The 25,076-nt window shown below is 37.1% G+C and overlaps 1 protein-coding gene across 1 annotated transcript; it reads right to left on the bottom strand.

The window, feature by feature from the left end:
* Nucleotides 1-848: 848 nt before the first annotated feature.
* LOC131697569 (RNA polymerase-associated protein RTF1 homolog) lies at nt 849-25,076 on the bottom strand. Its single transcript, XM_058987414.1, has 18 exons — nt 24,861-25,076; nt 16,246-16,356; nt 15,436-15,586; nt 15,013-15,217; nt 14,119-14,239; nt 13,125-13,236; nt 12,180-12,315; nt 11,555-11,732; nt 10,287-10,369; nt 9,558-9,645; nt 8,484-8,591; nt 8,012-8,089; nt 6,777-6,898; nt 4,302-4,359; nt 3,844-3,921; nt 2,881-2,979; nt 2,029-2,140; nt 849-1,906 (listed from the first exon to the last, which is right to left on the bottom strand). The coding sequence occupies exons 1-18, from the start codon at nt 24,936-24,938 to the stop codon at nt 1,800-1,802; spliced, it is 2,025 nt and encodes a 674-aa protein (XP_058843397.1). The 5' UTR covers nt 24,939-25,076; the 3' UTR covers nt 849-1,799.

The following is a 25,076-nucleotide window of genomic DNA, read 5'->3' as shown; positions in this document are numbered from 1 at the left end:
GGAAAATATCTCTTCTGCTGCAAGTGGAGATTTCACTTCTCAAATTCTTCCTCACATGACAACATCACTCAAACTACACACAATTGGTTACTGTATTAAAATCACTAGTACAAGCAGCATTAAGGCCTACAATAGATGATTAATGAGAAAGGTGTTAAAATGCAAGCCACTGAAGAAATAGGGCAGATGGCAGGTGCAGTTTTATAAATTTTTTTACTATAAAGTTTTAACGTAGTCACAAAACTCAGCGGCGGTTGTATGTATTTCTGGTTACTTAATTGGGCCTCTATGGTGAAAAAGTTTCTTGGATAAAACACTGATTTTTTTTTTAATATCACAATGACACATTAATGCATAATTATGTATAACAAATAATCTAAGTTGTACATAAAACACATCAAAACAACAATGTCTGCATCCTACTATATATTAGACTTGTACTCAAAAGGCTGGGATCCTCTTAATATTCCTGCAATGCAGGTGCAGCATTCTTTTAAATTCCATAGAAGTGTTCCGTTTGTGCACTATAGTGTTGCAGGGTATACATAACGACTGCAGAAGATGAAATGACGGCTCCTTTTAAAAGATCATGACCATGTGATGGGCGGGTGGCAACATGTATGGCCATATCCTTATGGATTTCACATCCCATGTTGCAATTATATTCATATGATCAACACATATGCTGTTTTGTCATGCTGAAGTGGCCATTAATTTAAACATCAACCTTTATATAAATGTGCTTTTGGGGATTTGTTAATTGACCTAGTTCTGATGCAAAAGCTATATATAAACATTTTTTTTGAAAAACACCTTTATAAAGTAGTGATAAAGCAACCAAACAAATGTATGAAAAAGTCTTTTTTTATTTTTTATTATTGAGTAGCACCCATCAGAATTGCATATTTACAAGGTATGCCACATCTACAAGTAAATTATCTAGTGTACGGAGGTATATCTTAATTCACATGTAAATACAACTCTTGAACATTCAATTTTCATTTTTTATATATATAAAAAAGGGGACCATCACTGTACAGTACTACTTCTAAAAATGTTATTCTTGTTTCCAAATGTAGAAATGACTGGAGCAGTGGTATTCATTTGTGGCTCTTGAAATCCAGTCCAGGATCCTGTTCCAACCATGATCTTAAATATAGAACTGAAGCAGCCCAGAGACTTCGGACTTCAATGAAGTGTTTAAAAGACCTGGTTAGAACAAGGTCCTGGATTGAAAAAGGACTGGATCAGTCACACACAAGTATCACTCTACTACAGGATACCCTTGTGAACTCCGTAAGACACGGGTCTCAACTACAAATCAGGATGTTCAAGCAGGTCTGTTGGGTGCTACAATTGACATCTAGTATCCATAATGCAGATCTTTTTTTTTTCTTTTACAGCAAGAGGTGCTGTAGGCAAGAAACCAACAAAGAAATGACACATAAAAACATACCTATCACATTCTAAGTCAGACCTCTTCCATTTAAAATGGGTTCTTGGTTAAACCTTAAAACATTACTCCTGTGAAGCTGGAGGTGTTTCGTTGGAAAATTTTGATGTACTGTGTTATGCAATACAGAAACAATTCAAGGACCAAAAAAAAAGGGTGCAGTTCTGCACAAAATATGCAAATAGACATTTTTTATATATTTAAAAAAAAAAAAAGTGTATCCTTTACATCAATAAGAGTCTCTTCTCTCCCAGGTGTACAGAAAGTCCATGATGTAGTCCATAATATGACTGAGGTCCCAGCCCTATGACCGACACATGCAAAGTAAACTGCAGACTGTTCAGGCTCAGATCAGTCCCCTCCTCTTCTTATAATCCTCCAAATTGAGTGACCTCCTGGGTGCACCATGCTTTACTGGTGGTATGTTGGAACTCACCGACAATGATTTAGCTTCTATGGAGGGAAAAATAAAATAAACAGGACTTGTTTATATTATATATAAAAAGACTGAAAACTTCATTAAAGATATAGAAAAACAACCAAAAATGCAAGTTTTAAACCAGATCCCTTCTCACCTGTGTTTGGAACCTGAAGGTCAATCTTGACGTCAAAATCATGAACTTTGAAAAGATCCTCAGATAGGTCACTATTGGTTTTGGCAACGTCTTTATCCTTACAACCGAGACCCTGAAGGAGTATCAAGCAACACATAACAAATATCACAAAGCAAATGGCAAAAAGACAGCTTTCGAATGATTAATTTCATCATTTAAAACTAAAGTTCAAGAGTTTCCCTACCACATTCCCAAGGGCCTGCACAAAAAATTACCAACATTATTCTACATTCATACCATATACAAACTGCAAAGTAATAATGACAACATAAATCTAGGAAAGTTGTCCCCCCCACCAAAACCACATCCTTAATTTCATGATCTGCGGACAGGTTTAATCTAGAAACTTCAACTGTGTCTCATTTAATAAAATTAAGATTTGAGGCCCAATTTTGACAACGGGGCAAAACAAGTTTTGTTGACATACTTTGTCCCGTCCTTTTCCGTCTGCGTTGGTGCAAGTGGTCAGCATAACTGTCGGGCCTCACTTGCATCTTGGTGTTGAGCGATTTCAATGACAGTGCAGACGGGGTTCACTACATCTCAAACTAACCAGGTAAAAGGTTTATTTGAAACGCAGGCACTGTCGATCCCATTACGAAAAGGGAACAGCAAGTAGTGAAGGAGTGAGGGAGCAAGCCCTTGGTCTCTTGAATCCACAACATTCAGTCCTTTCATTCTTACAAAGTTTGCAATCTTGGTTAACGTAACGCAAATCAAATCCTAGCATTTGATTCAGTAATTTTAACTCTGATGTGTTTATTGTTTCGCTGGCATTTCAAAACACATTAAATAAGGCTGGAAGCTACCTACCATCTTACTGGTTTCTTGACTGTTGTCTGGTGTGGAATCAGAGCCATATTTCTGGTTCAGATGAGCAAGGATAGCAGCATGAACAGAAGGATCTCTGGCCTGCAAATAAACAAAAGCTGTCATTAAACAGAGGCTTCTATTTAATGTACAGGTGCCATCAATTGAGGCACAACTCTAAAATCTACAAAATGTAAAAGTTCATTTTCTGAACATGCTACTAAATAAAAAAAAAAGTAAAATAAAAAAATCACTTTAGGTCATCAGGACAAAGCAAACAAGTACACACACACAAAATGGGTTTCTGCTAAGTTATATATTTCTGTAAAGTTAGGACTTCAGTATTTTGGATAATCTTGTACAAGAAAACAAAACTGCTGAAAACAGACAAGTGTCTGCATTTTAGAATTTTTTTTTTTTTTACCTCCCGATTTTCTCCCCAATTTAGAATCTCCAATTACTTTTTTTAGAATGTCCAACTATCACTGCAGCAATTCCACACACAACCCTGGAGAACTGAAGGTTCAGTGGGCATCCTCCGATCCCATGACCAAGCCAGTTTCATCTTTTACACCCAGGAACTCGAGCAGATGTAAGTGAGCTATCGGGCTCTAGAGGACAAAGGACAGCCTGTAGGTGTCTGCCTGAGCTCACCAGGAACCTGGTCAGTAGGGTCTGCTGTAGCGCGATGAGGAGAAACAGTCCCTGACGGCAGCACCAAAGCCAGTGCAACGCTCCCTCAGGAATCCCCAGGGAAGACAAGACTTACCAGGTAAGCCACTCCTTGATCCTTACTTTTCATTTTTTAATCTTGTTAAATCGGAGTGGTGTCTTCTTCAGTGTACACTGAAAGCACTAGCCGAAATCTTTTGTCTTGGTTTCTTTCAACTTAGTTTTACTTTAGAATTTTGATTGTGTTTATTAACTGCAGGAAAGAAAGTCAAATATAAAAAGGTTAATGCGTACATTGGACACCATGGTGGGTTTGCACTGACGTCTTGTGAAGGGATCCATCTGTTGGTTCTTTGCATTTTGTCCCTCAAGCTGCAAAAGTAAAAAAAAAAAAAAAAAAAACTGATTCAGAAATGTCTGTCTGCCATTTACAAAATTCAAAAATTCAAAATTGGGCAAATGGCTTTTAATATTATTTTAAACCAAATATAAAACAATTATGATAGCCATCACAGTTTTCAGTGGATTGTCATGCTGCAAACGATTAGACGCAGCCTGGGCTCACGTCTGGACTTTTAAATTGCCAGCTGAACTGCAAAGCAAAAGCAATACTGGTTTGTAATTGCTTCCAACACCCTCAATATGTTCTGACATCCCCCTCCAAAAAAAGGGGCATAAGGAGGGACCCAACCCACCTCAAAACACAATGCTAACCCTTTACAGTTTTTCATGAAACTAAAATGATTAATTACCACAAGTGCCTTCTCAGACTCAACAATGTTCCAACTTCTGTTCCTTTGGTTAATGTAACTGGAAAACAAACAGTATTTAGGAATTTAAATACATTAGAGATTTTAGATCGATCTATCAGAATCGATATTCTGGTACACATGATCTCTGACTAGGTACCATGAATAGTGCTAATTAGGGAACGGATACATTGCACCTGTGGATTCTGAGTTCTATCCCAACCAGCAAAAGCAACCTGCAAGCATTACAAAACTGTTTAAATGCACATAAAACCTGCCCTATCATTTGCATTGATAGAAGTATAAACACCCACCAAAAAAAAAAAAAAAAAAACCCACACACATTATATTGTGGAAATTTACATAAATATTTTTTATACTGCAAAGTCAGAAATCATTAAATATTTCCTTGCTATGACTAGGGACCTGCGTTTCACAGCTTATTTTTTAGCATGTAACTTAGTCCTTTAACCAGACAATGTCAATATAGCCTCCACAGTGAGCCACGTAATGAGCAATCATCCCATCACATTAAACATCTGAATTGCTCGTCCCGTTACTACAAAGTACGTATTAGCAGATTTATAAACAGAACGCTGTAGATGGGTACTGACATTTATTTAACCCTTACATCCCTGTCAATACGTATAACACAATTTTAAAAGGATGTTTTTTTCATTATTTCAGGAGAACAAGTATAAATACATTTCTAGGTTTTCATTTACCAGTACACCTTTACGCAAATCATTTGTTAATTATATTTCCTTGATCTCTGGATCAGAAGGGGTATTCTTTTGTGGATTTACCTTGCTCTGTGAAAATGTATCCATATGAAGAACCTTTCAGCATCCACAGAACTGGTAACAACTGAAATATTTTAGCCTTTCTTGCCCTTACCATGCACTGCAAATCAGGGAGAGTTGAGACACCAGGTAGATATTGCTACGTGCAATCTCCCAAAGAAATTCTTTTTTTTAAACGCATCAGTTTCTAGAATGGCCATACTAGTCCCTGGTAATTAGGGGGTATTTTCTAATTATTCGGAATGTAATGTGTTGATTCCTTAATTATTCTTTAGATCAGTTTAGCTGGAGTGGCTACACTGACATCTGGAGGTTTAGGACTGAATTGCAGGTTAGTCCTGTTTTAACCCTTTGCGGTCCATTTATTAATCGCGCGTCAGGCACGCCAGGTCTAATTAATTTTCACACGCGCAGTTAATTTTATACGCGCTGTTTAAAAGTATTTTTTTCACAGTCAAACGGGTTTAAATGGCCCTGCATATCAACAAAGCACACACTAGGCATCTCCAGCCCCTCCCCAGCCTTTTGTTTGCTATAGCGTTCAGCTGTGTAAGAAATAAATAATAATAATAATAATAATAGTCGTACATACCGATCGATCATCTCCAGATCACTCGTTTTATCACCAAACTCCTCAATAATGCGATCCAAGTCATTATTTTATTACTATAACATCTGAAAAAAGCTCTGCAAATGTCCATGATAGTCTCAGTGCGCTGACGCACTTAGCCAGCTTGTTTATTATGGACGCCCATTATCTGATACCTGATACCATGTATGACTATTCATGAAATACGCTTTTTTTTTTTTTTTTTTTCCCCCCCCCCGACTTGTCTCGGCTCCTGTCGCTACCACTCGGCAATTGAATGATTTTCTCGGCTTTTTCCGGAGAAAAAACGACTAAACACCCGTTTATTGCGTTGCTATAATGATGTCGGACCCAGTCCGACAAAGGACCTGTGAGGAATAATTGCAATGTCGGACCCAGTCCGACAATGGACCGCAAAGGGTTAATTCTCCCCTGAATTTCACAGGGCCCTAGCGATGAAGCAAACTACAGGGCTCTGGGTCAATTAGGACCCAATACACCAAATGTGGTCAACCCTCTAGTCTGTTTGATCGCCTTAAAAAGGGAGTTTTGGAACTATTGCACACAGCGTGAAAACTTTTGCTATTCAAATCTCTCATGCATCATGAAACCAAGTGCAATTAAAAACTTGATTTACACCGATTGGTGAAAAAGTTGTCAAATTGCCAAGTCAGACATTTGGCCAAGTGACTAGCTGCTGTCAATGTATCCTTGGCGACACTTCTTAAAATAAAAACAGTGAAATACCAATGAAAGCAAATACCACCAAGATTTCACATGATGAGGAACAATTCTGTAATTAGCACTTGTTCCACTTGCCTTCTGATTCCAACAGAAAAAATCAAACATTTACTTGAACCAAACATTACCCGTCCTTCGGATGAGAAGTAAAACCGAGGCCCTATTGTAAGTGACTCTGCAGCAGCAGTTGATGTATAGTTCACCCCCTAGTCTCTGTAAGTCGCTTTAGATAATAGTGTCTGCTAAATGACAAATTCATAATTCATTACATTGCTACTTAATGTTTGAATTCTTGAAATGTGCTTTTGAATCCTCCGAGATACAGTAAGAATAAGTTCCTCTGACCTGATGGCAGATATATTTTTGGTTCTCTGCCTGTCCAGTGCCTCGGCTCTCTCCTCCAGCTCTTCCAGCTCATTTTGAATCCGCTTCACTTTTTCACCATCTGCAGACTCTTCTGCCATGGCCTAAAGACAAATACAATGAATTGTAGTTTCTTAATTGAAGACAGAGCTAGAAACTCACAGTAGACATGCACCCTGTTCTGGGTTTCAGCAATCCCATTGTTAAGAAAGATCATTAAAATGGCCAAGGCCCACATTTATCCAAGGTGTATACACACATTTCCCCATTCTTAAGTGCAAGTGTGCATGATCTAGATTTATCAGAGAAAGTGGTTACTCTACTGGTAAAGCAAGAGAAGACTGAATATTTTCTTTACTGATGGTTATATATTTATTTGGTTTATGTAAAATCAATACTGTTACTGTTTTTATATACAGGGTGATTAGAAAGTTTAGACGCACCAAATCATTGATGTAGTAAACTTACTTTCTAATCAACCTGTACTTTAGAAAACTGTTGTGCATTACAATTTGCATGTAATGTTAACAAATTCAATATTTCAGGGTGGGTGAGGGCAAGAGAGACTTGATAGTGTCAAAAGAAAAAGTACATTACAAATGTGGTCTATACCACTTTGTAGTTGAATTGAAAAATATATTCTGTCCTCCCTATATATTTACCTCAAATACATGGACTTCAATAAAGTCAGTATTTAAAGATGTGTGACGGGAAACAACCTTTTACTGGGTTTTTTTTTTTTTCCGGGCTTAAAATATAGCCATTAAATATTTGGGGATTTTAGATGATTATAAAATGCTAAATCCCCCCAAAAAGTGTTTATAGAATTAAAAAAAAAAAAAAAAACACCACACACCACAAATCAATGATAGAATTGTCGATTACAGCCGTGTAGCATCTATAAAAGACACCAAGTGAAAGAGCATGGTCTTTATCACTGATTATGTCCAGAGGTTAAAACAATGCCACAATGAGAGGGTACACTGTACTGTACAACACTAGTAATAGAATGTACACAAGATTAGAGGAAATAAGACAAATACAGCAGAAACCAACAGAACCTCAATGGAATGTCTGCAACATTCAGACTGGAGGGTTCAGAAATCCCTGCCAATACGTTTCCTAATTTTTTTTTTTTTTTTTTTTTTTTTTTTTTTTTAAATGTCGGTACATTGTTTTAAAAAACCCCTTTACTAGAACATTCTTTTTGATCTTACCTTCTCCTTTAGAAGCTGGGTTTTCTTCATAGCATAATTTGCAGGTCCCTTACGAAACCTATCTTTCTCTTTTACTATCTACAAAGAAAATGAAAAACAAAGCATGCAAGTTTCTTTATATTTAAAGTCATGTTTGCAAGTCTAAAAGCCATCTTAGTTCAAAGGTCAAGGTCACTGGTGTATCATCAAGTAAGCGAGACAAGTTCAGAAACGTTTGAATTTCTACTCGGCTCAATACACAAAAGCCAACACACAAATAGGAACAGTCTTCCTTAGCTGAGGAACTACTGTGGAGAATAAGGATGAGAGACTTCTCATTTATCTAATACCATACAATAAACAGAGCCGAGATGTGACGCACTGCTAAGTAAAAATGCCTTTACATGCCTCTTAAAACAATAATTGCAGTCAAGTATGCAACTAGTGCAACTGGGCCACTAGTCCAACCCAAGCCCCCTCTAAATTCTCTTACATCTTCAATGTCCTTATCATTGAATTTGTGGTTGACTGCTTCTTTAATGGCATGTTCCTTTTTGGTGATTTCATCCAAATTAGGGACCTGCATTCCTGCGATTATCATCTGAAAAACAAGATTTTATATGTACTCTTCAGATTTGACAGATTGTCTCCACCAGTATCAATATTTCTACAACATATATAGACACACAGACTTTTTTTTTTTTTAAATAAATTACATGCCGTTACTGAAGAAAATTGTTTTTGGTGGCTTACATTTTAAAGTAAAAAAAACAAAACAAACACACACAATACAAGCTATAAAAAAACCTTGTTAAATGCTTACATTTATTTAACATCCACAATTCATAAATATATAATTTTGTATAGCCTCTTTGAATTCTCTTTGTCAGATTCTAACAGAGATGATACATGTTCAGGGATGGAAATAAGACTCCCCCAGTGAGTAGCAGTATGATTGATGTCTGGTTAATAAGACACAGTGGCTAACCAAACCTGTATTAAAACCTGAAATGGATAAAACTGCTATGCAATAGAAGTCTTATTTCCATCCCTGATGTTCTTATAGAAACAAAGAAAAACAAATGGTAAATACAAGCTTTATCCATTCTAAGATTCTTTTGTTTTAATTTAACTGGCAATGCAGCCTGTACAAAGAGTACAGCATGAACGTCGGAGAATTACTAATCGACAAAGTTCTATGCAATCCATAAGTAGTTGATGCAATATGACTCAATATCCTGGAATGGGTTACATTTACTCTAAAGTGTTTAAGACTAAGTGGCAGGGTATTCCCACTCAGAACCATAGTGTATGCCCTTGTACCTGTTTTGGTCGTTTATTTTAAGTATATGATGGAAAATACAACTGTCTCTCGCATGCAGATTACTAAAATAGTTTGTTTTATAGAAAATTCATCCAACCAAAATATAATTTAAAATCTTAAAATATGCAGAATACTTTGAGACATTGATAAATATGTAAAAGAAAAGAATGTGTCTGATTTCTTCCAAGATGTCACAGTAAATGTTTGTCAAAGAACTGTACAAGTTTCATCAAGGTCACTTACTGCCTCTTTCCACTTCATGAACTCATTCTCTGTAAATTCCTGGTTTGAGACAAACTCCAGGCGGAACACTCGTGTATCATTGCCATGCCTGTAAAACAGAGATAGCAAAATTGAATACCTGAAAACATCACTTTCTCTTTTTACTCAGGAGCTAAGAAGAATGCAATTCGGAGGATCAGGACAGTCTCTGGATAAAGAGAGGGAAAAAAAAGTTAATGTGTGGGTGCCATTCTATTCTCCTGACCAGAAACCTTGAGAAACACATTTGTAACTGAATTAATTTTTCTTTATTAACCTTCTTTATTCCATTAGTCTTAGTGGCTTTTTAAAACCACTCTTTACAAACTTTAATTCTTTAAGTGAAATACTAGTACTCAAATTATTACAGTACTGTATGGTATGTAGGCAGGTCCCCACATGTCATTGTGTACTGTATACAATTTCCCCTGCCACAGCTTATACCAAATGACAGATATCAGCAAAATTAAAAAAAAAAACTAGACCACCATGTCCTACTGGAAGAACATGTAAAGTTTAAAGTGGATTAGGTGGGCTCTAGATGTATGCACAGACCTATGGACAGGTATATGGTCTCCTCTACTAATAAGTTAAGGAGAGGAGACAGATTTAGTGTTAAAATGTCAGATAACGTAAACCCAGAGTGTGCGAAGGACAAAAAGGAAGCATATTTTTTTAATTTTCAAAAAAAAATTGAAGGATGGGTCTTACCGTAACTGTAGACCTTTATTTGTCCTGGTGGTTCCTAGCTGGTAAACTTTTGCCGTTTCTACAACATCAACAATTTCAGCAACCTGTAAAGATAAAACTGTGTTGTAAAACCAAAATAAACCAGGTTCGTATTGAATCGTTAAGACCTGGTAGTATAGCCTCTACCAAGAAGCAGAAATCCAGCAGAAACCCACAAATTGACAAGCAGTTCTTTAAAAGAATGTAAGACACAGGAGCAGACACACAGAAGCCACCTCCACTATATTCCCTGGTGAGAATATTCAAGTCCAGCAGGGGATAAAAAATTAATCTTGGGCAGGATTGGGAGGTCTAAATAAAACTGCATTTAAGGTCAAATCTAAAAATGTCTCAGCCTGCTTTTCTGAGGGGTGACACTGTCCTTTATAGTATTCTTTTTAGTTCTCCCTCTCACACCAGTCCCCATATGCGATCGAAGCCTATCTACTGAAATAAGAAAATACACCCTGTATAATTGAGGACACCCCAAGCGTTCACCTCAACCACATGAAGGGTGTAGAGCAAACAGAGTACAATTTAAAGCTGTTGTCTGATAAGACTAAACTCTTTAATCTTAAAAAGGACTTGAGAGTCAACCCTAACCAATACTTTAATCACAGCACAGAAGCCAGGAGCAGAGGACACTGTTGGAAACTAAGTGGTGATAGACCTACAGTGGGGGCCGCATGTTTCTACCCCTGCGCTGCAGATTACACCACTGCCTGTCCTGACTGTGTCACATGGCAGCAATTGAGAATTTTCTGAAAAACTTTGCATCAGCAGCACTTCATTATTGCTGCCACCAGGTGGCATTAGCCTACCTGTAATTATCAAACCTAGTTATTCTGACTTCTGCATGTTACCTTAGCACCTAAGGCAGGGCTCCCATCCCTGGTCCTGAAGACCACCCTGTGTCTTCTGATTTTCATTCCAACTGAGCTCTCAATTACTTAACTAGACCCCTTAACTGAACTAATAAATTAGACCTTTTTAATTGTTCTCAGCTCCTAAAAAGTTACTTATAAAATGCTATAGCTAATTTGAAATATGCAACTGTTTAAGAGCTGAAAAATATCTATAAATGTCCTCATTAATGGCCCAAAAGGATCACAGAAAAAAGTATTTTTTCCTGATCAGAATCCTAAAATACCAGGTGTCTTGAGTTCACAAATGACAAAGGTAAGGCGATTTGTTGTTGGCGAAAAAGAATGTGTCAGATCTTAAATGATAAAAAGATAAGAATTTCCTACCCTGTATACTGGTTTGCTGCTACTGTTTCCAATGCCTATCCTTACGAAGCAGCCTGTTACCGTCTTGGCAAAGAATGGCATGTGACACCAACGCTCCAGTTTATGGCGAGATAGCCTGATTCTGTTCAGCTCATCTGGGAGGGAAACTGGTTGAGATTTAGGTGGGGTCTCTTCTTTCCTATAAGAAAACAAACACAGTTGATGAAGTAATTTTACACAATATTGTTCAACTTTTTTTTAGTTCTAAAACCCAAGCTTACTCTTTCCCCTACAAACATAATAGATTTTCTGCAGGTTGTTTACAGGAAAGTCTGATGGACAGATATACAAACACATACTTTGTCTGTCCAGCTGTCCCCATTAGAAGAGTGGCCAGACTAATTTCCTTCTGATGAACTCCACCAATTAACCACACCTTCCTGAAAAAACTCATTACTCACAGCTACAACTTTCTACATTGTATTTATTTTTTCTAATTGGCTTTGTTTTGATGTCGAGTATAAACCTTGCCTATCTACTTACCGAGGAAGGTGGAAGACTAAACTTTGCAGATCTATACTTTCCGGGTTTAACCCGCTTGTCAGTTACTAAGAGGATTTGTGTACATGTTTCCATAGTTACGTACTCTTCTTCCTCATCGGATGAGGACGTCCTTGAGGATCGATCGCTCTTCACACTGGACTTATCGTCATCCTCCTCCTCTTCATCATCCGAGTAAACCTCACTTGTTTTAAGGGGCTGCTTCTTTGACAAAAGTTCAACTACAAAAGGAGAGTGAAATATCAATAAAAATCAACACAATAGGGTGATATTTATTACTTTGATTCGGACGTAATTGTGTTGAGCGGGTCTATAGCGCAAACAAAGGACCCATAATTTCAGAGATATGTGTTCGTAGTGCAAGTAGTTGTTTAACCTTTTATTGAATTACTTTCTCTTTTTACAGAACAGTTTAACAGATATAGCATCCACAATTCCCTCTTCTCTAGGCACCCCCCCTGTCTAATGGATATTAAGTGATGAAATTGTGCAATATTTGCTATATCTATCATTCGAAAGTGATTGGAACTCAGGTTAGCTTAGAATAAAGTTATTAAATGTCTAGTTGTTCACGGTTTCACTTTCTGCCAATGTTACGTGACCTAATATCTCAGGAACTAAAAGGTCAGATGCTATGGGTCAGCTTTTAATCAAACATACACTTAGGCTACTGTTTAGGTGACATTTCAATTTGGATCTGATTTCACATGGAATGACCCAACAGAATATTATGCAATACAAAACAGATACCTGCAACAGATTTATATTGTGTGTAATGTATTACTGTAAAATATGACAAACAAAATAACCGTAAAATACAGGTCACAGGTAAAAGTGAAGGGTACAGTTAACTTCCCACAACAGAAGTGGAACATTACACTTACATACGTGAAGCAGTGTATGACAAATATAATTTGCTCCCTCCAAGACAGAAAAAATACAGAGTTTGAGTTATCCTCTAAGCTCCCCTTACTGAATGCTGAAGAATGGACAACAAAAGAAACTGTATAAAGTTCTAACCAACAAGTACCTGTTCTGTTTTTCTTTTTCTCTCTTTCAGCCTTTAGCTCTTCCATGGCTTGTGATTTCTTATCCAGTTTCTCATCCCGCTTAGATCTCCGTTCTTTATTGTGTGACATCACCTGAAAACAGCAAACACCATTCTTATTAAAAAATGTATAATATAAAACAAGCAAAAAATGATTCACATGTTATGGTGCTATTTATAATCCTTCGTTGAGAGATTAAATTGCAGCAAGGGCATCTCTTATTTTCTTTGCTAAAACACGTCCCGATATCCATCAACTTATTCAGTACAGCAGCAACTAAAAGCACTTTCTACAAAAACGAACTTATACAATTGATGTAGAACAGCACAAATGACAAATACAAAACCAAGCTAGATTGTGTATCCCAATGACTATAAACAAGCAAGAATTACATTTTGGATACAAAAGACTAGATTTCCAAATACACACCACATTCCTGAAACAAAGAATGTTTTATTTATTTCCTTTGTTTGGGAGGGGCTAATGTTAAAATCAGGGCTGTTGGCAGCATCTGTCAAATGAAATTAAAGTGGACCACTGTATTGCTAATATCCTTCAATCCTTGGTATTTGGAAATGTTATGACAAATACAAAACCTAAAATGTGTCTAATTTAATAAAGTAAGCCATTCAGCCATAGGGAGAATTGGCAATGCCAAGCCCCTCAGGAACTCCAAGTGGCTGCTGATCTTCTGCTTCTGAAAGGTACAAAAAGGTCTCAGATTCCTCCAGTGTATGAATCACTCTCGACCAAACTGGCTTAGAAGGCCCTGCCCCAGTCAAGTGACGCCAAAATGCAGAAAAAGTCACAGAAGAAAAAACAAATCATAGCAACTCCTTAAAACAGTTATACTTGAGTCTTTAGGTCCAGCAAGAACTGTCCTCAACTGAAACAAGACGCAAGGTCAGGTGATGGAACCAAAGATGTGACTGTCACCTCAACAGTAACCATTGTAAAGCTCCAAAAGTTACTTACCACTTGAGTGTCTTGAATCTGAGAGAGCTTCTTCTTCTCTTGCTGCTCCTCGTCCTGTTTTTTCTTCTTTTCTTTCTTCTCTTTCTTCTTTGCCGTTTTCAGTTTCTTCTTGATCTCAAACCTAGTATGATTAAGTAAATAAAACCCTTCATGGTTGAAAAATAGAGACTTCAGAAAGACTACCTTGAACACATTCCCCACTCATTTGGGTCTAGAACTGAGCGCTGGGTGTGCGGTTCATCATAATTCTTGGAGCTAACTTAATGGAATTACATAATGTATACTTAACAAAAAAAAAGTTTATTTATTGAAATGATTCAAAGCTCTGTACTAGTTTAGTGATTAGCAAGATATAAATATTAGCAGCTTTAAAAGTGAATATTCAATTGTGTATGTTAAATTCAAAATGCTTCATGTCTGGTAGGTACTGCAGAAGGATACCAGCCAACTAGTCCCAAAACCAGGTCGGCCCTAGCACTGTCGGATGCCAGTCAAATAAGAGGGCAGTCATCTCGGATATGGAGGTAAGTCTGGTCAAACCATTCATGAATAGTAATTACAATTAGAATCATTATTTCACTAACCTTTACAAAAACTGCAAGCAAATTAAAAGTGAACACACTGTATCTGTAGTGTAAAACTGCCAGATATTATTATTAGTATTAGTACTATTAATATTATTATAATATAATAATATAATAGTGTCCTCAGTTCTTTGAGCAACATAGTTAATACCCACGGTAGCTATAACCAAGATGACATGCGTACGACAGTGCTTGGGCCAAGCTGGTTTTAGGATGAGCTGACTGAGCCCCACAGAACGGTTTCACAAATAACTCTGGTTTTATCAGACAAGAGAAAGATACCCTGGAGTGTAATTTAGAGCTGCCTCACCTCCTCTTGAGCACCTCTCTCTTCTCAATTCTGTTGAACAGCTCCTGCTCCCTTTCTTTCTCAGTCATCTGTTCCAAACGTTCCCGGTCCTCCGCGTCTCCCATCAGGTCCTCTCCGTAGCCATCGTGAAACTCCTCATCCTCCGAGGAGGACTCAGAGTCCGAACTGGAGGACGAACTGTTACTGTCAGAGTCTGAAACTTCACCTGTAAACATACGACGGTGGATTAGCCAATGTGGGCATAAGACGAGAAACCAAATGGATCTTGCACTATACACAAATAATCATATAAAACAGAACACAAAATGTAAATTGCCTAGTATAAATCTTTAAAATCTAAAACAGGTAAAGATTTCTAGGCATTTAACTATGGACAGCAATGAAACTGGGGCTCCCTGGACTCTCTCCCTTGGTCACTCTCACCTTCCTCTGGAGCAGAACTCTCGGCTGAACTGTCTCCATCTGAACTGCCAGATGATGCGGCTTTGTGAACTCGTTTCTTTGTTGCTCCTTTCTTTTCCCCTCCTTTCCCCGGCTTAACTTTCTTCTTGGCCTTTGTGCCTCCCACAGTCCACTAGAAGCAAAGGAGGAGGAGGAGTCCATTCCATTTAGAATTAGAATGGGTTGTTTGTGAATAAAAACACATTTCCCCAGGGAATAATGTCAAGAGGAATGGTAACTAATAGCCGGGTTTGTAAACATTGAAAAATGGTTTTAAAAGTGAACTAGTGTATGGGCAGCAAGCTTACCAAAAAACGTGTCAGCAAAATATTTCATTTCCAATATGCAACACCTGTAACGGAACTGTGTACTAAATGTTAAGGCATTATCAAAGCATGCCATGATATGATCGTTGTTGGTTAAAACAATGTAAAACGATTCTTTGCTGGATACCACCTGTAATGGAACATCGAGACCTTTGAATACAGCTGTGTACCAACTGTAAAGACCATGTCACAGTGTGTGGCTTAAGCAAGCACTTTGACAACTGGACAAGACAAATTATACACAGTTCACTGGTATTACAGCAGAATCAAAAAAACACACATCAAGATTTACGTTTGATCATGGAAATGCTCTACTGGAACCAAGGGCAAGAATATTGAATCTTGCAATTTGGGAAAACTGAGTGATAAGTAAAAGGTGTGCTAGATTTCACAACCAATTACTGCACTTAAGATAACAAAATAAAACAAAAAAAGTATTTTCACTGTAGGTTCCAAGCTTCAGTACCTCATCATCACTGTCTGAGGTCTCCGAGTCTGTCGATGCTGATGGTTTACTGACTGGCTCCTCCTGTTCCTCTGAATCAGCCCGCTTCCTCTTTGCCAATGACAGCAGCTCCTAAGAGAAAGAAAGAGACTAGAGATTACCACAGTGCGCAACAGTAAAAAAAAAAAAAAAAAGTGCAGAAGAGGGTGTGGAACAAAATAGATCTTGCGTAAACCTTCAGGTCTCATTTAACATAAAAGGTTTCATTCAGACCATCAGAATTCCAAAAAAGCCACCTGTTTAACACTTGTGGTGACATGCACTGTGAACTGGATTAGTACTCTGTATACTTTTAAAAATATCGAAAACGATTTACATCCAAACTAGGGCCGGGCTGTCAGTTAAGCCTCCAAAATAGCAATCAATTAATTGGGTACACAAAACAATTGTTGGCAAAAACATAGATGATTGTACCGCCCACAGAAATGTTCGCTCCCGCCTCCCATTGACGCGATTACTTTAATATCATTGCTGTTCAGCAAAATCTTGTGCACAACAATGGAGTGCAAGGGGTAATTGACTGTAACAGAACTGGCATAAAAATGTTTTATCAGCTGTGGGCAGCATTGATTGGTCATCAATCAGGAAACCCTGATGGTGCATGCAGCCCGGTCTGAAATATATTGGGGGGGGAGAATAAAACAAAAAAATCAAATAAAAAACAGTATTCCCAGGTTTAACAGTTCATTTTGAAACTCTAAAGAAGCGCTAACTATATACAGTCAGTTCTTCAATGTGCGCAATTTATTTACATGTTGTTTGCCAGGAATACAAGCTTGTCGACCTGCTCTGGATCCAAGGCAGCGTGCAGTTTCACTGAAACTAAAATGTAATAAAAATGTAATTATTTAAATTGATTATCCAGTATTTCTCGATGTATATAATGAGGAACGGAAAAGACTGAAAAAACGATTTTATCGTAGCAGCCCTAATCCAAACTTCGCATTTGCATCCTCATTTGTAAAATCCTGGATGCAGTACCATGAACATGCAGGGTAGTGTTATTGTTATTTATTGTTATTAGATGATCCTAAACTAATGTACTGTCCAGTCAGATAACACTTGTTGTGTTCAGAGTACTTGATTCTTACCTCATAGTTAAGACATCACATGACTCTTAGCAAGAACTTGGGGGTAAGTCCAGTAGTGACATTTTTCACAAATGTTGTTTAATTATTAATCATAAAAGGATACATCATGTTTTAACTACATACATATTTATTAAACAGTATCCTTTTTTTCTTTTTTTTTTTTAAACATTGACAAACAGACCTTGCACAGAAAAATAATTAATATATATATTATATATATATATATATATATATATATATATATATATAGTATTTTTATAGAGGGATGGGCAGTAATTACTGTAAATATAATGTATATATGTACAGCAATCTAACCATTTAAAAAAAAAAAAAAAACTCCACACACAATATGATTTGTATTTCAATCCCATTGCACTGAAGCAGTATACAACAAGCTTGGGGTTTCTCAGTATCTAAACACTAAGCAAAGCAGATTCATTCATTCAAATCCATTCAAAACAAAAACAGCATTTGCTCCACTTGAAATAAAACAAAGAATTAGCATACTAATGCAACACATACAAGCAAACAAGCCATATTTTCCTCAAAAGCAATAAACAGCTAATGATGCTTAACGACGGTATCTTTTGACTCCCATGCCAGCCGACAGTTGCAAAATCTGCACATCGTTATTTTGTCACTGTCAGCTGCTATGGTATTTATTTAAAGTATTTTCTGTATAAACCTCACAATTTAAAAATGTTACTATGTTTGTTTTAGAATTATTTTTCGTGTTACTTCTTTTTATATTTGCATTTCGTTTTATATGTTACATTGTGTTCTTTCGTATTTGCTAAAAACACAGCGCTCCGGTGATGATCAACAATAACACACCTCCGCTTAAGCGAAGGCAACACAAAGTCACTTTTTCAGGAACAGTGGCTTCAAACTTGGTTCCAGGAGACCGGGAGTTCTAGGCCCTGTCCACACTACATAACCAATCTCGAGAACCGTACTTGAAACCGCTCTAATTAATCCAGCTCAAAGCGTCCACACTGAAGTACCGTTTCATGTTTAGTCAGGCTTAATGCGTCCACACACCATTAGAATAGTACAGTTACAATTCCCAGCAGCGCAACGAACTGTGGAAATTAATACGATAGTATCCCACCATGCACTGTATTATATTTTAAAATAATGTGTTATGCCCCAAATTAACAGAGGTCCATATTGCATAAATTAAATATTACAAGTATTCCGGAAAAAGTAAATCCGAACACACACACACACACACGTGTAGGGCTTGAAGTTTTCAGGTTTTATTTAATCAGGTGAATTCCCTTTAAACAAATTGAGCTGATTCTGTTTTATAATTACACTCAGAAAAAGCTGTTAATTACAAAACAATCTTTGTTTTTACCTTCATAACGTGCCTGAGCCTAATTCTTAATTTTATTTCAAACAGAGCTGACAAATTACGTGATTTGTTCATCCCTGATCCTAATTTTAACTTGCATTTCATTTTTGCAGTCGCCTAATTTAACGTTGTGTTTTTGTTATTTTGCCCACTAGTTTAACAGAGATGTCCCGACAGATTTTTTGAAGCATAAAAATGAATACCTAGTGCGGAGTGTACACTGATAGCAAGTCCTTCAGGCACCTGCTCCGAGTATTTCGCCAAACTTACCACAAAAGCATTTTGGGATATTGGAGGATACACAAAAAAATGTTTTGGGTATTACAGCGTCCACACTTCTGATAAGCCGCACTACCTGATTTGATGTAATTAGAACCGGAGTCGAGACTACCTCCTGAGGTGGTCTCGAGTCCGGTTCTCGAGTACGGTATTAAATGCTGCGTAGTGTGGACGCAAACCGTATTTAGCACTTTTAAGCCAGCTTAAACGTAACTAATACGGTTTAAAGGCATAGTGTGGACAGGGCCTTAGGCAACTTTGCTGTATCAAACCCCATCTCCCCCGGTGTGCCATGCAGTGGCCTGAAATCTAGTCTCCTGAAAGTTCCAAGCCACAAAGTGGCTTTGTGTTCCCTCAGCTTTAGGTCTCTGGTTCAATTACAGTGGGCTTGACAAAAACATTATTTGCACACAGTGGCAGAAAAGTCAGGGGGAGTATATACTAGAGTTCTGTGATACCTCATTTAGGGAGCATCGGTACCATGCACAGTATCGTGATATTCGATACTTTGGATCTTATGTCTATTACATGTTAAATGGCTGCCAAATTCCTTTTTTTGCAAGTGCAAAGTGCATAAGAGACTAATACACAGTTAATAATGATACTGCATGGTGGAATGATTGCTGTTTAAATAGTTCCAGTTCCACTGTATTCAAAAGGTCATTGCCACCGACTATAACATTCAAATAAAACTGGTAAAGTGTAAAATACACAATTTTACATATAAAAAGAGAACTGGCATTTCAGACAGCTTCAAATACTCAAATTACAAGGAATCTCTTAATTATTATATGTAACAAAAGAACAGAAATACTTTCCTTGAAGCAGACTTGTTATAACTAGGCCAGAGACGTGCTCTAAAAATGTGCGCAAGGAATTAAAGTGAAGCAGTCTTGTGGATGCTGATTCACGTGGGTACTTCAAGAAATGACTTGATGAGGTTCTTGCTTGGCTCAAACAACCAAATGAGCAAGATTATTATTATTATTATTATTTATTTCTTAGCAGACGCCCTTACCCAGGGCGACTTGTTTGTAATATTTCTTATGTTCTTAAAAAGTCACATACAATATAATACCTCCATGAATCTACTGTTCAAATCTCTCAGAAAGTAAAACAAGTAAACACAGAGTATAAATGCTAAACTAGACCAGCCTGATTGATTCATGTACACTGTAAAACTTTTTTTTTTTTTTAAATGAACACAGTAATGTGTTACATTAGGGAACACAAACGTATTCCTTAATTTTAAACACTAGGCATTCAATTTTACAATTTTATATAAAAAAAAAAAAGTATTTCTGGCAAAGAACTGATTCTGATAGTACTAAAAACGCTGCTAACATATGCAATTCAATAGTGAAAAATTCAAAAGTTAAGCATGATATTTAATGCTACATTTCTAAAACAAACAGGCTACTATTGTAGATGCCTTCCTCTTACGTGCTGTTAGAACAGAATTTTGTTTAAACGTATTCAAACCAAATGTCTCCGTCAAAACAACGCCCCAGTGCACCTTAAATAAGAACAGAAGACATTTTACTAGCGAGAGGAGGCCATTCATGCTTGTTTGGTTGTTAAAAATCTTACAAAGAAAGTAAATTAGACAAAAGACAACCACTCTGGCGCCTGCAGTAAACTAAGTGCTTTTTTTTTTTATTTCATGCTGAACCCGCTGCCGTCTGCATTGGCAGACTTTTGCAGCGTGCATCGGAAGCTTCTAAAGGTCCAGTGCTTTCTTCTGCAGGTGAAGCGTCGCATTAAAGCTGTTGTTATCTGTAGGGAAACTGATATGCTAGCAATGAAGCCTGTATTCACCCTGGTCTTTCCATCGCTAATGCATACAATTCAAAACACAGTTATCACATTACATACTGATTACCACAAAATCCAAAGAACATGAAAACATCGCTAACATTTGACATGCAGTAGTTTTAATGGCTGCAAAGTATATTTTTGGAGCTTATAGCAAATGCACTTCCATGATGAAATAAACAAGCATTCCTGGTTTAACTGGTTATCTTTGCTGTGCCTTTTTTTAATGTAAGTAATATGCACTGGGGATTCACTTAAACAAAAATAAATGAAGAAACTACAGTAAAAAAAAAAGTAAACTTCAGCTAAGAGATCGGGGAGGTGACCTGGACTGAATGAGTTTAACATGTACAGAGGTTTAACCCGTCCGCACCAGTGAACACTGTACCTGTTGGAGGTCTGACTGACATAACGTGACCTTCAGCTTGTGTATCAGGACAAATATCCACCGACAGTATTCCGTATTATACCTTTCTAAACAGCTGAGAGTCTGAAGATTATTAAGAGAATAACGATTTCACTCTATGATGAAATATACCCTACGATAACCTAGTTTGAATATAACAAGTTTTAAAATGTACTCAAATTAATTTTTTTAGAAATGTCTCCAGAAGTGTAATTTAGTAATCTCCTACTCCTGCTGTAAAAAAGTTCAGTGGTAGCCACAACCCTCAGGAACTGGGATCAGAAAGAATTTTATAAATACAATGTCTGGTTTTTCACCAAATTGTTTGACAGGTGAGTAATGAGAAGAAGTTCACCATAAGATAGATCTGTCAACTCATTAACATGCTTGTAAATAAAAATAATAATTCTTTCAGGGTCGGTAAGCATTCTTGGTCATGTAAAGCAATTTAGTATGCTCTCCGGTAATGCTGAGCTTTAAAATCATGGTATATACTGTAATCGAAACTGAAACCCAAGACACAAATGCTGCACCTCATAAAATGTATCTCTATTGGCCTGGGGCTTAAGTGAAATGCATTTTGATTGGAGAGTCATCTGGGACGTTTATCCTATGAATAGTTCACTACAGTTAATATTTTGTTAATTTATTTTTGGGTTTATAAAACGATTTAGTATGATTTCTGGCAAGCTTGTACTTGTGATCGCTGAAACTCCCGATAGAAAAAAAAAAAAATCTCTTCTAGCTTTCTTTCTATCTAACTGTACTTTTGTTTTGAAAGCATGTAAAACCATCCCTGATTGGTTGTTGGAGCCATTAGAGATGTCAGTCATTATTATTTAATTATTAGTATTTGTTTATTTAGCAGACGCCTTTATCCAAGGCGACTTACAGAGACTAGGGTGTGTGAACTATGCATCAGCAGAGTCACTTACAATTACGTCTCACCCGAAAGACAGAGCACAAGGAGGTTAAGTGACTTGCTCAGGATCACACAATGAGTCGGTGGCTGAGGTGGGAATTGAACTGGGGACCTCCTGGTTACAAGCCCCTTTCTTTAACCACTGCACCACACAGCCTCCCAACCTTGGTTGCTTACCAATGGTTGTTTGAAATGGCTTAAATGGGCATGATGTCACGATTACAGCATCATTCATATATGAACGATTTCTAGCGGCACTGAAGGGTTAAACAATGACGCAGTAAAATGCTTATTTTCTACAATAAACCACCTGCAATGGAAAGGGATACAGCAGACAAACATCTGGAAGCTACATTGAAACTGGATGCTTCTGTGAGCAGGTCAGTTTATTTGTATTAAGGTGGCTTAATTTACAGCGCATGTACTGAAATGAGTTTAGGTCCTAAGTTCTAGCTTTATAGTTTTTTGCTGACATAAATCTAGGTGACACTTCAAATTAGAGTGTTTCCTCACCAGAAACTTGTTTTAAAATGCTGCCACACATCTCCGGAACTTTGAAGCCAACATGTTGATTAAATAATTGCTATTTCAAACACCATGAGCTGCAGCTGTACTCAGACATGATTTGCCACTTACAACCGACCACAGCAACAATAGGGGGTATCAGGAAAATAGTACATAAAGTTGAATGTCTGTTAATACATTATTTTATTATTTCTATACTGTGTCTAATTGTATAATACATTGGTATAACTGATGCAATAACATTGTATTGAGCTTATTATAAGAATACAACTACATACCAATCATTAATGATAATTTGGTGTACTGTCTTTATAAAGCAGACACTTAGTGTCACATGACCTCAATATGACAGCATATTAGGTCATAGGTTAGTGCCATGGCCACCAACTAATTTAGCATGCATGTTTATGTAACACTGTAAATATGCTGTTACTACCTCGGATAATTTGAGATATGAGACTATCATTGCAGCAAAAAGTCACAGGTTTGCCCCAAATACGGCACCCATCAGGTAACATGTCAAAGTGATGGGTGCTGTTGGATTTTGCCCAAATAGTTTCCATAACACTGACTGTATGACGTTGCTGTTGAAAGGGCTGGAGATGTAGAAGCAGCGGCATAAGTTTTTCAAATCCATACACTCCTCTATAAAGATGCTTAATTGTTAAATAAAGAAAGGACCTGGTTAAAATTAGGTCACAGACCAACAGCAAACTAGGCTAAACACAATACATGCTTATTGTTAGATACCAAAATGGTAAAAACATTGAAGTTCTAATCATTCAGTAAGAAAGGAACCATGCAATTAAAAAAAAAGCTAGCAAGTATGCTGTAGTGTACAGTGGAAAAACCAAAGGAGGCAATGATGAGCACAATGCACGGAGGAGATTGCACTTTGAACACTGCATTCAATTCTGGTCCCTGAATTACAATACAGGACCTTGCATCCTGCAAGGAGCAACAAGAGCAGACTATCACCAGGACTAAAAGACATGCACTTTGAAGGTTTTAAAAATCCAGTTTGAAATATTTGCATAGCATAAATCAATCCAAAACAAACAAGGGAAGACTCAGTGTTGTTAACATAAATAAAGCAGTTCATATTTGTTTTCCCTTTGACATGGATGTTTAGAAAACTTTTAATGTAAAAAAGTAGCATTTTTTTTACGTTTATATAAGTCACTTAAGGGATTTCAACTTTAAATCCACAGCTTTACACATCAGTTACAACCTTACTGAAAACAAATTGCACAATGCAGATTTAATATTTTTAAACACTATACAAGGGCAATTTGTGAAAACATTCCTGAGCCATTTCTAGTTTTAAAACGCCAAAGGGTACCAACACCATCATTATTTCATATTATATAAATTCACGTGTTTGTGGTGATAAACATATTTCTGTCAAATAAAAAAAACTCAAAACAAATACGACAGGTTGGCCATAGGTAAACCCATTATTCAATATTCTGGTGAGTGTCTAACTTCAAATTTTAAATCACCATCTGAATATTGAATAATGAATGTGTTTCACTTTAGCTGGGTCATAGACCCAGGTAATAGAAACTGCACAGAAACATTGACATGTATTTCTTTAAGTATCTGTTTACCATCATATAATAGTGTTCCCGGTTAAACAAAACTCAATAAAGTAAATAAATGTATATGTTGCTGCTACTGGATGTGTGCCTGTAACTCGTGAAGTGGGACAGTACTACATACCACTCAATTTTTGATACTATCACTATCATCATGTACGGTAAAGCAACTTGAAATACGCTATTCATTGCAAAAACAAGGTTGTAAAATCATATATCAAGTGAATGTGATAATATTAAAACGCGACACTCTACAATCTGCAAATCGAATGCCATCACACAAGACTACTCAGGGACAGATTGATTTTGTTGTATTTTTTATCTAACATGCATACGTAAATACTGCTGCTTTTACTACAAATACATGAATATGTATATAGTTCACATTTTTAATATTTTAGAATACACCGGAGGAAAGACTTACAGCGCAGCCTTTTGGTCGCTTTATACCACAGACACCTTGCTTGCAAATGCACCCTCTCCCGACCAAAAAGCACTAGCCAAACCCGAGGCTTTTTGGGACGGCCTGTTGTAGCGCGGCTTCCTTTACAGCCTAAAATAAATGCTACAAAAATGCCTTTACCTGGTCGAGATTGTCGTCGCTTGCGCTGTCTTCGGAATCAGAATCAATAACAACTCGTCCTTTCCGTTTCTTCGCCATGGTTTTACCTGTATGCGTACAGACTGCTTGAATGAACCTAGATAGATCCAAGCCTTTTTACAGCTGCCCTTACACTCCACACAAAGGCGCTGTGGTATACCCCGAGCCTGCGTACTCAGCTACGTAAACTTCGCGCCA

The sequence above is a fragment of the Acipenser ruthenus genome, chromosome 15, assembly GCF_902713425.1.
Source record: "Acipenser ruthenus chromosome 15, fAciRut3.2 maternal haplotype, whole genome shotgun sequence".
In the NCBI taxonomy this organism is placed as follows: domain Eukaryota; kingdom Metazoa; phylum Chordata; class Actinopteri; order Acipenseriformes; family Acipenseridae; genus Acipenser; species Acipenser ruthenus.
The sequence above is the reverse complement of the archived record's forward strand: the minus strand, read 5'-3'. Positions and strand labels throughout refer to the sequence as shown.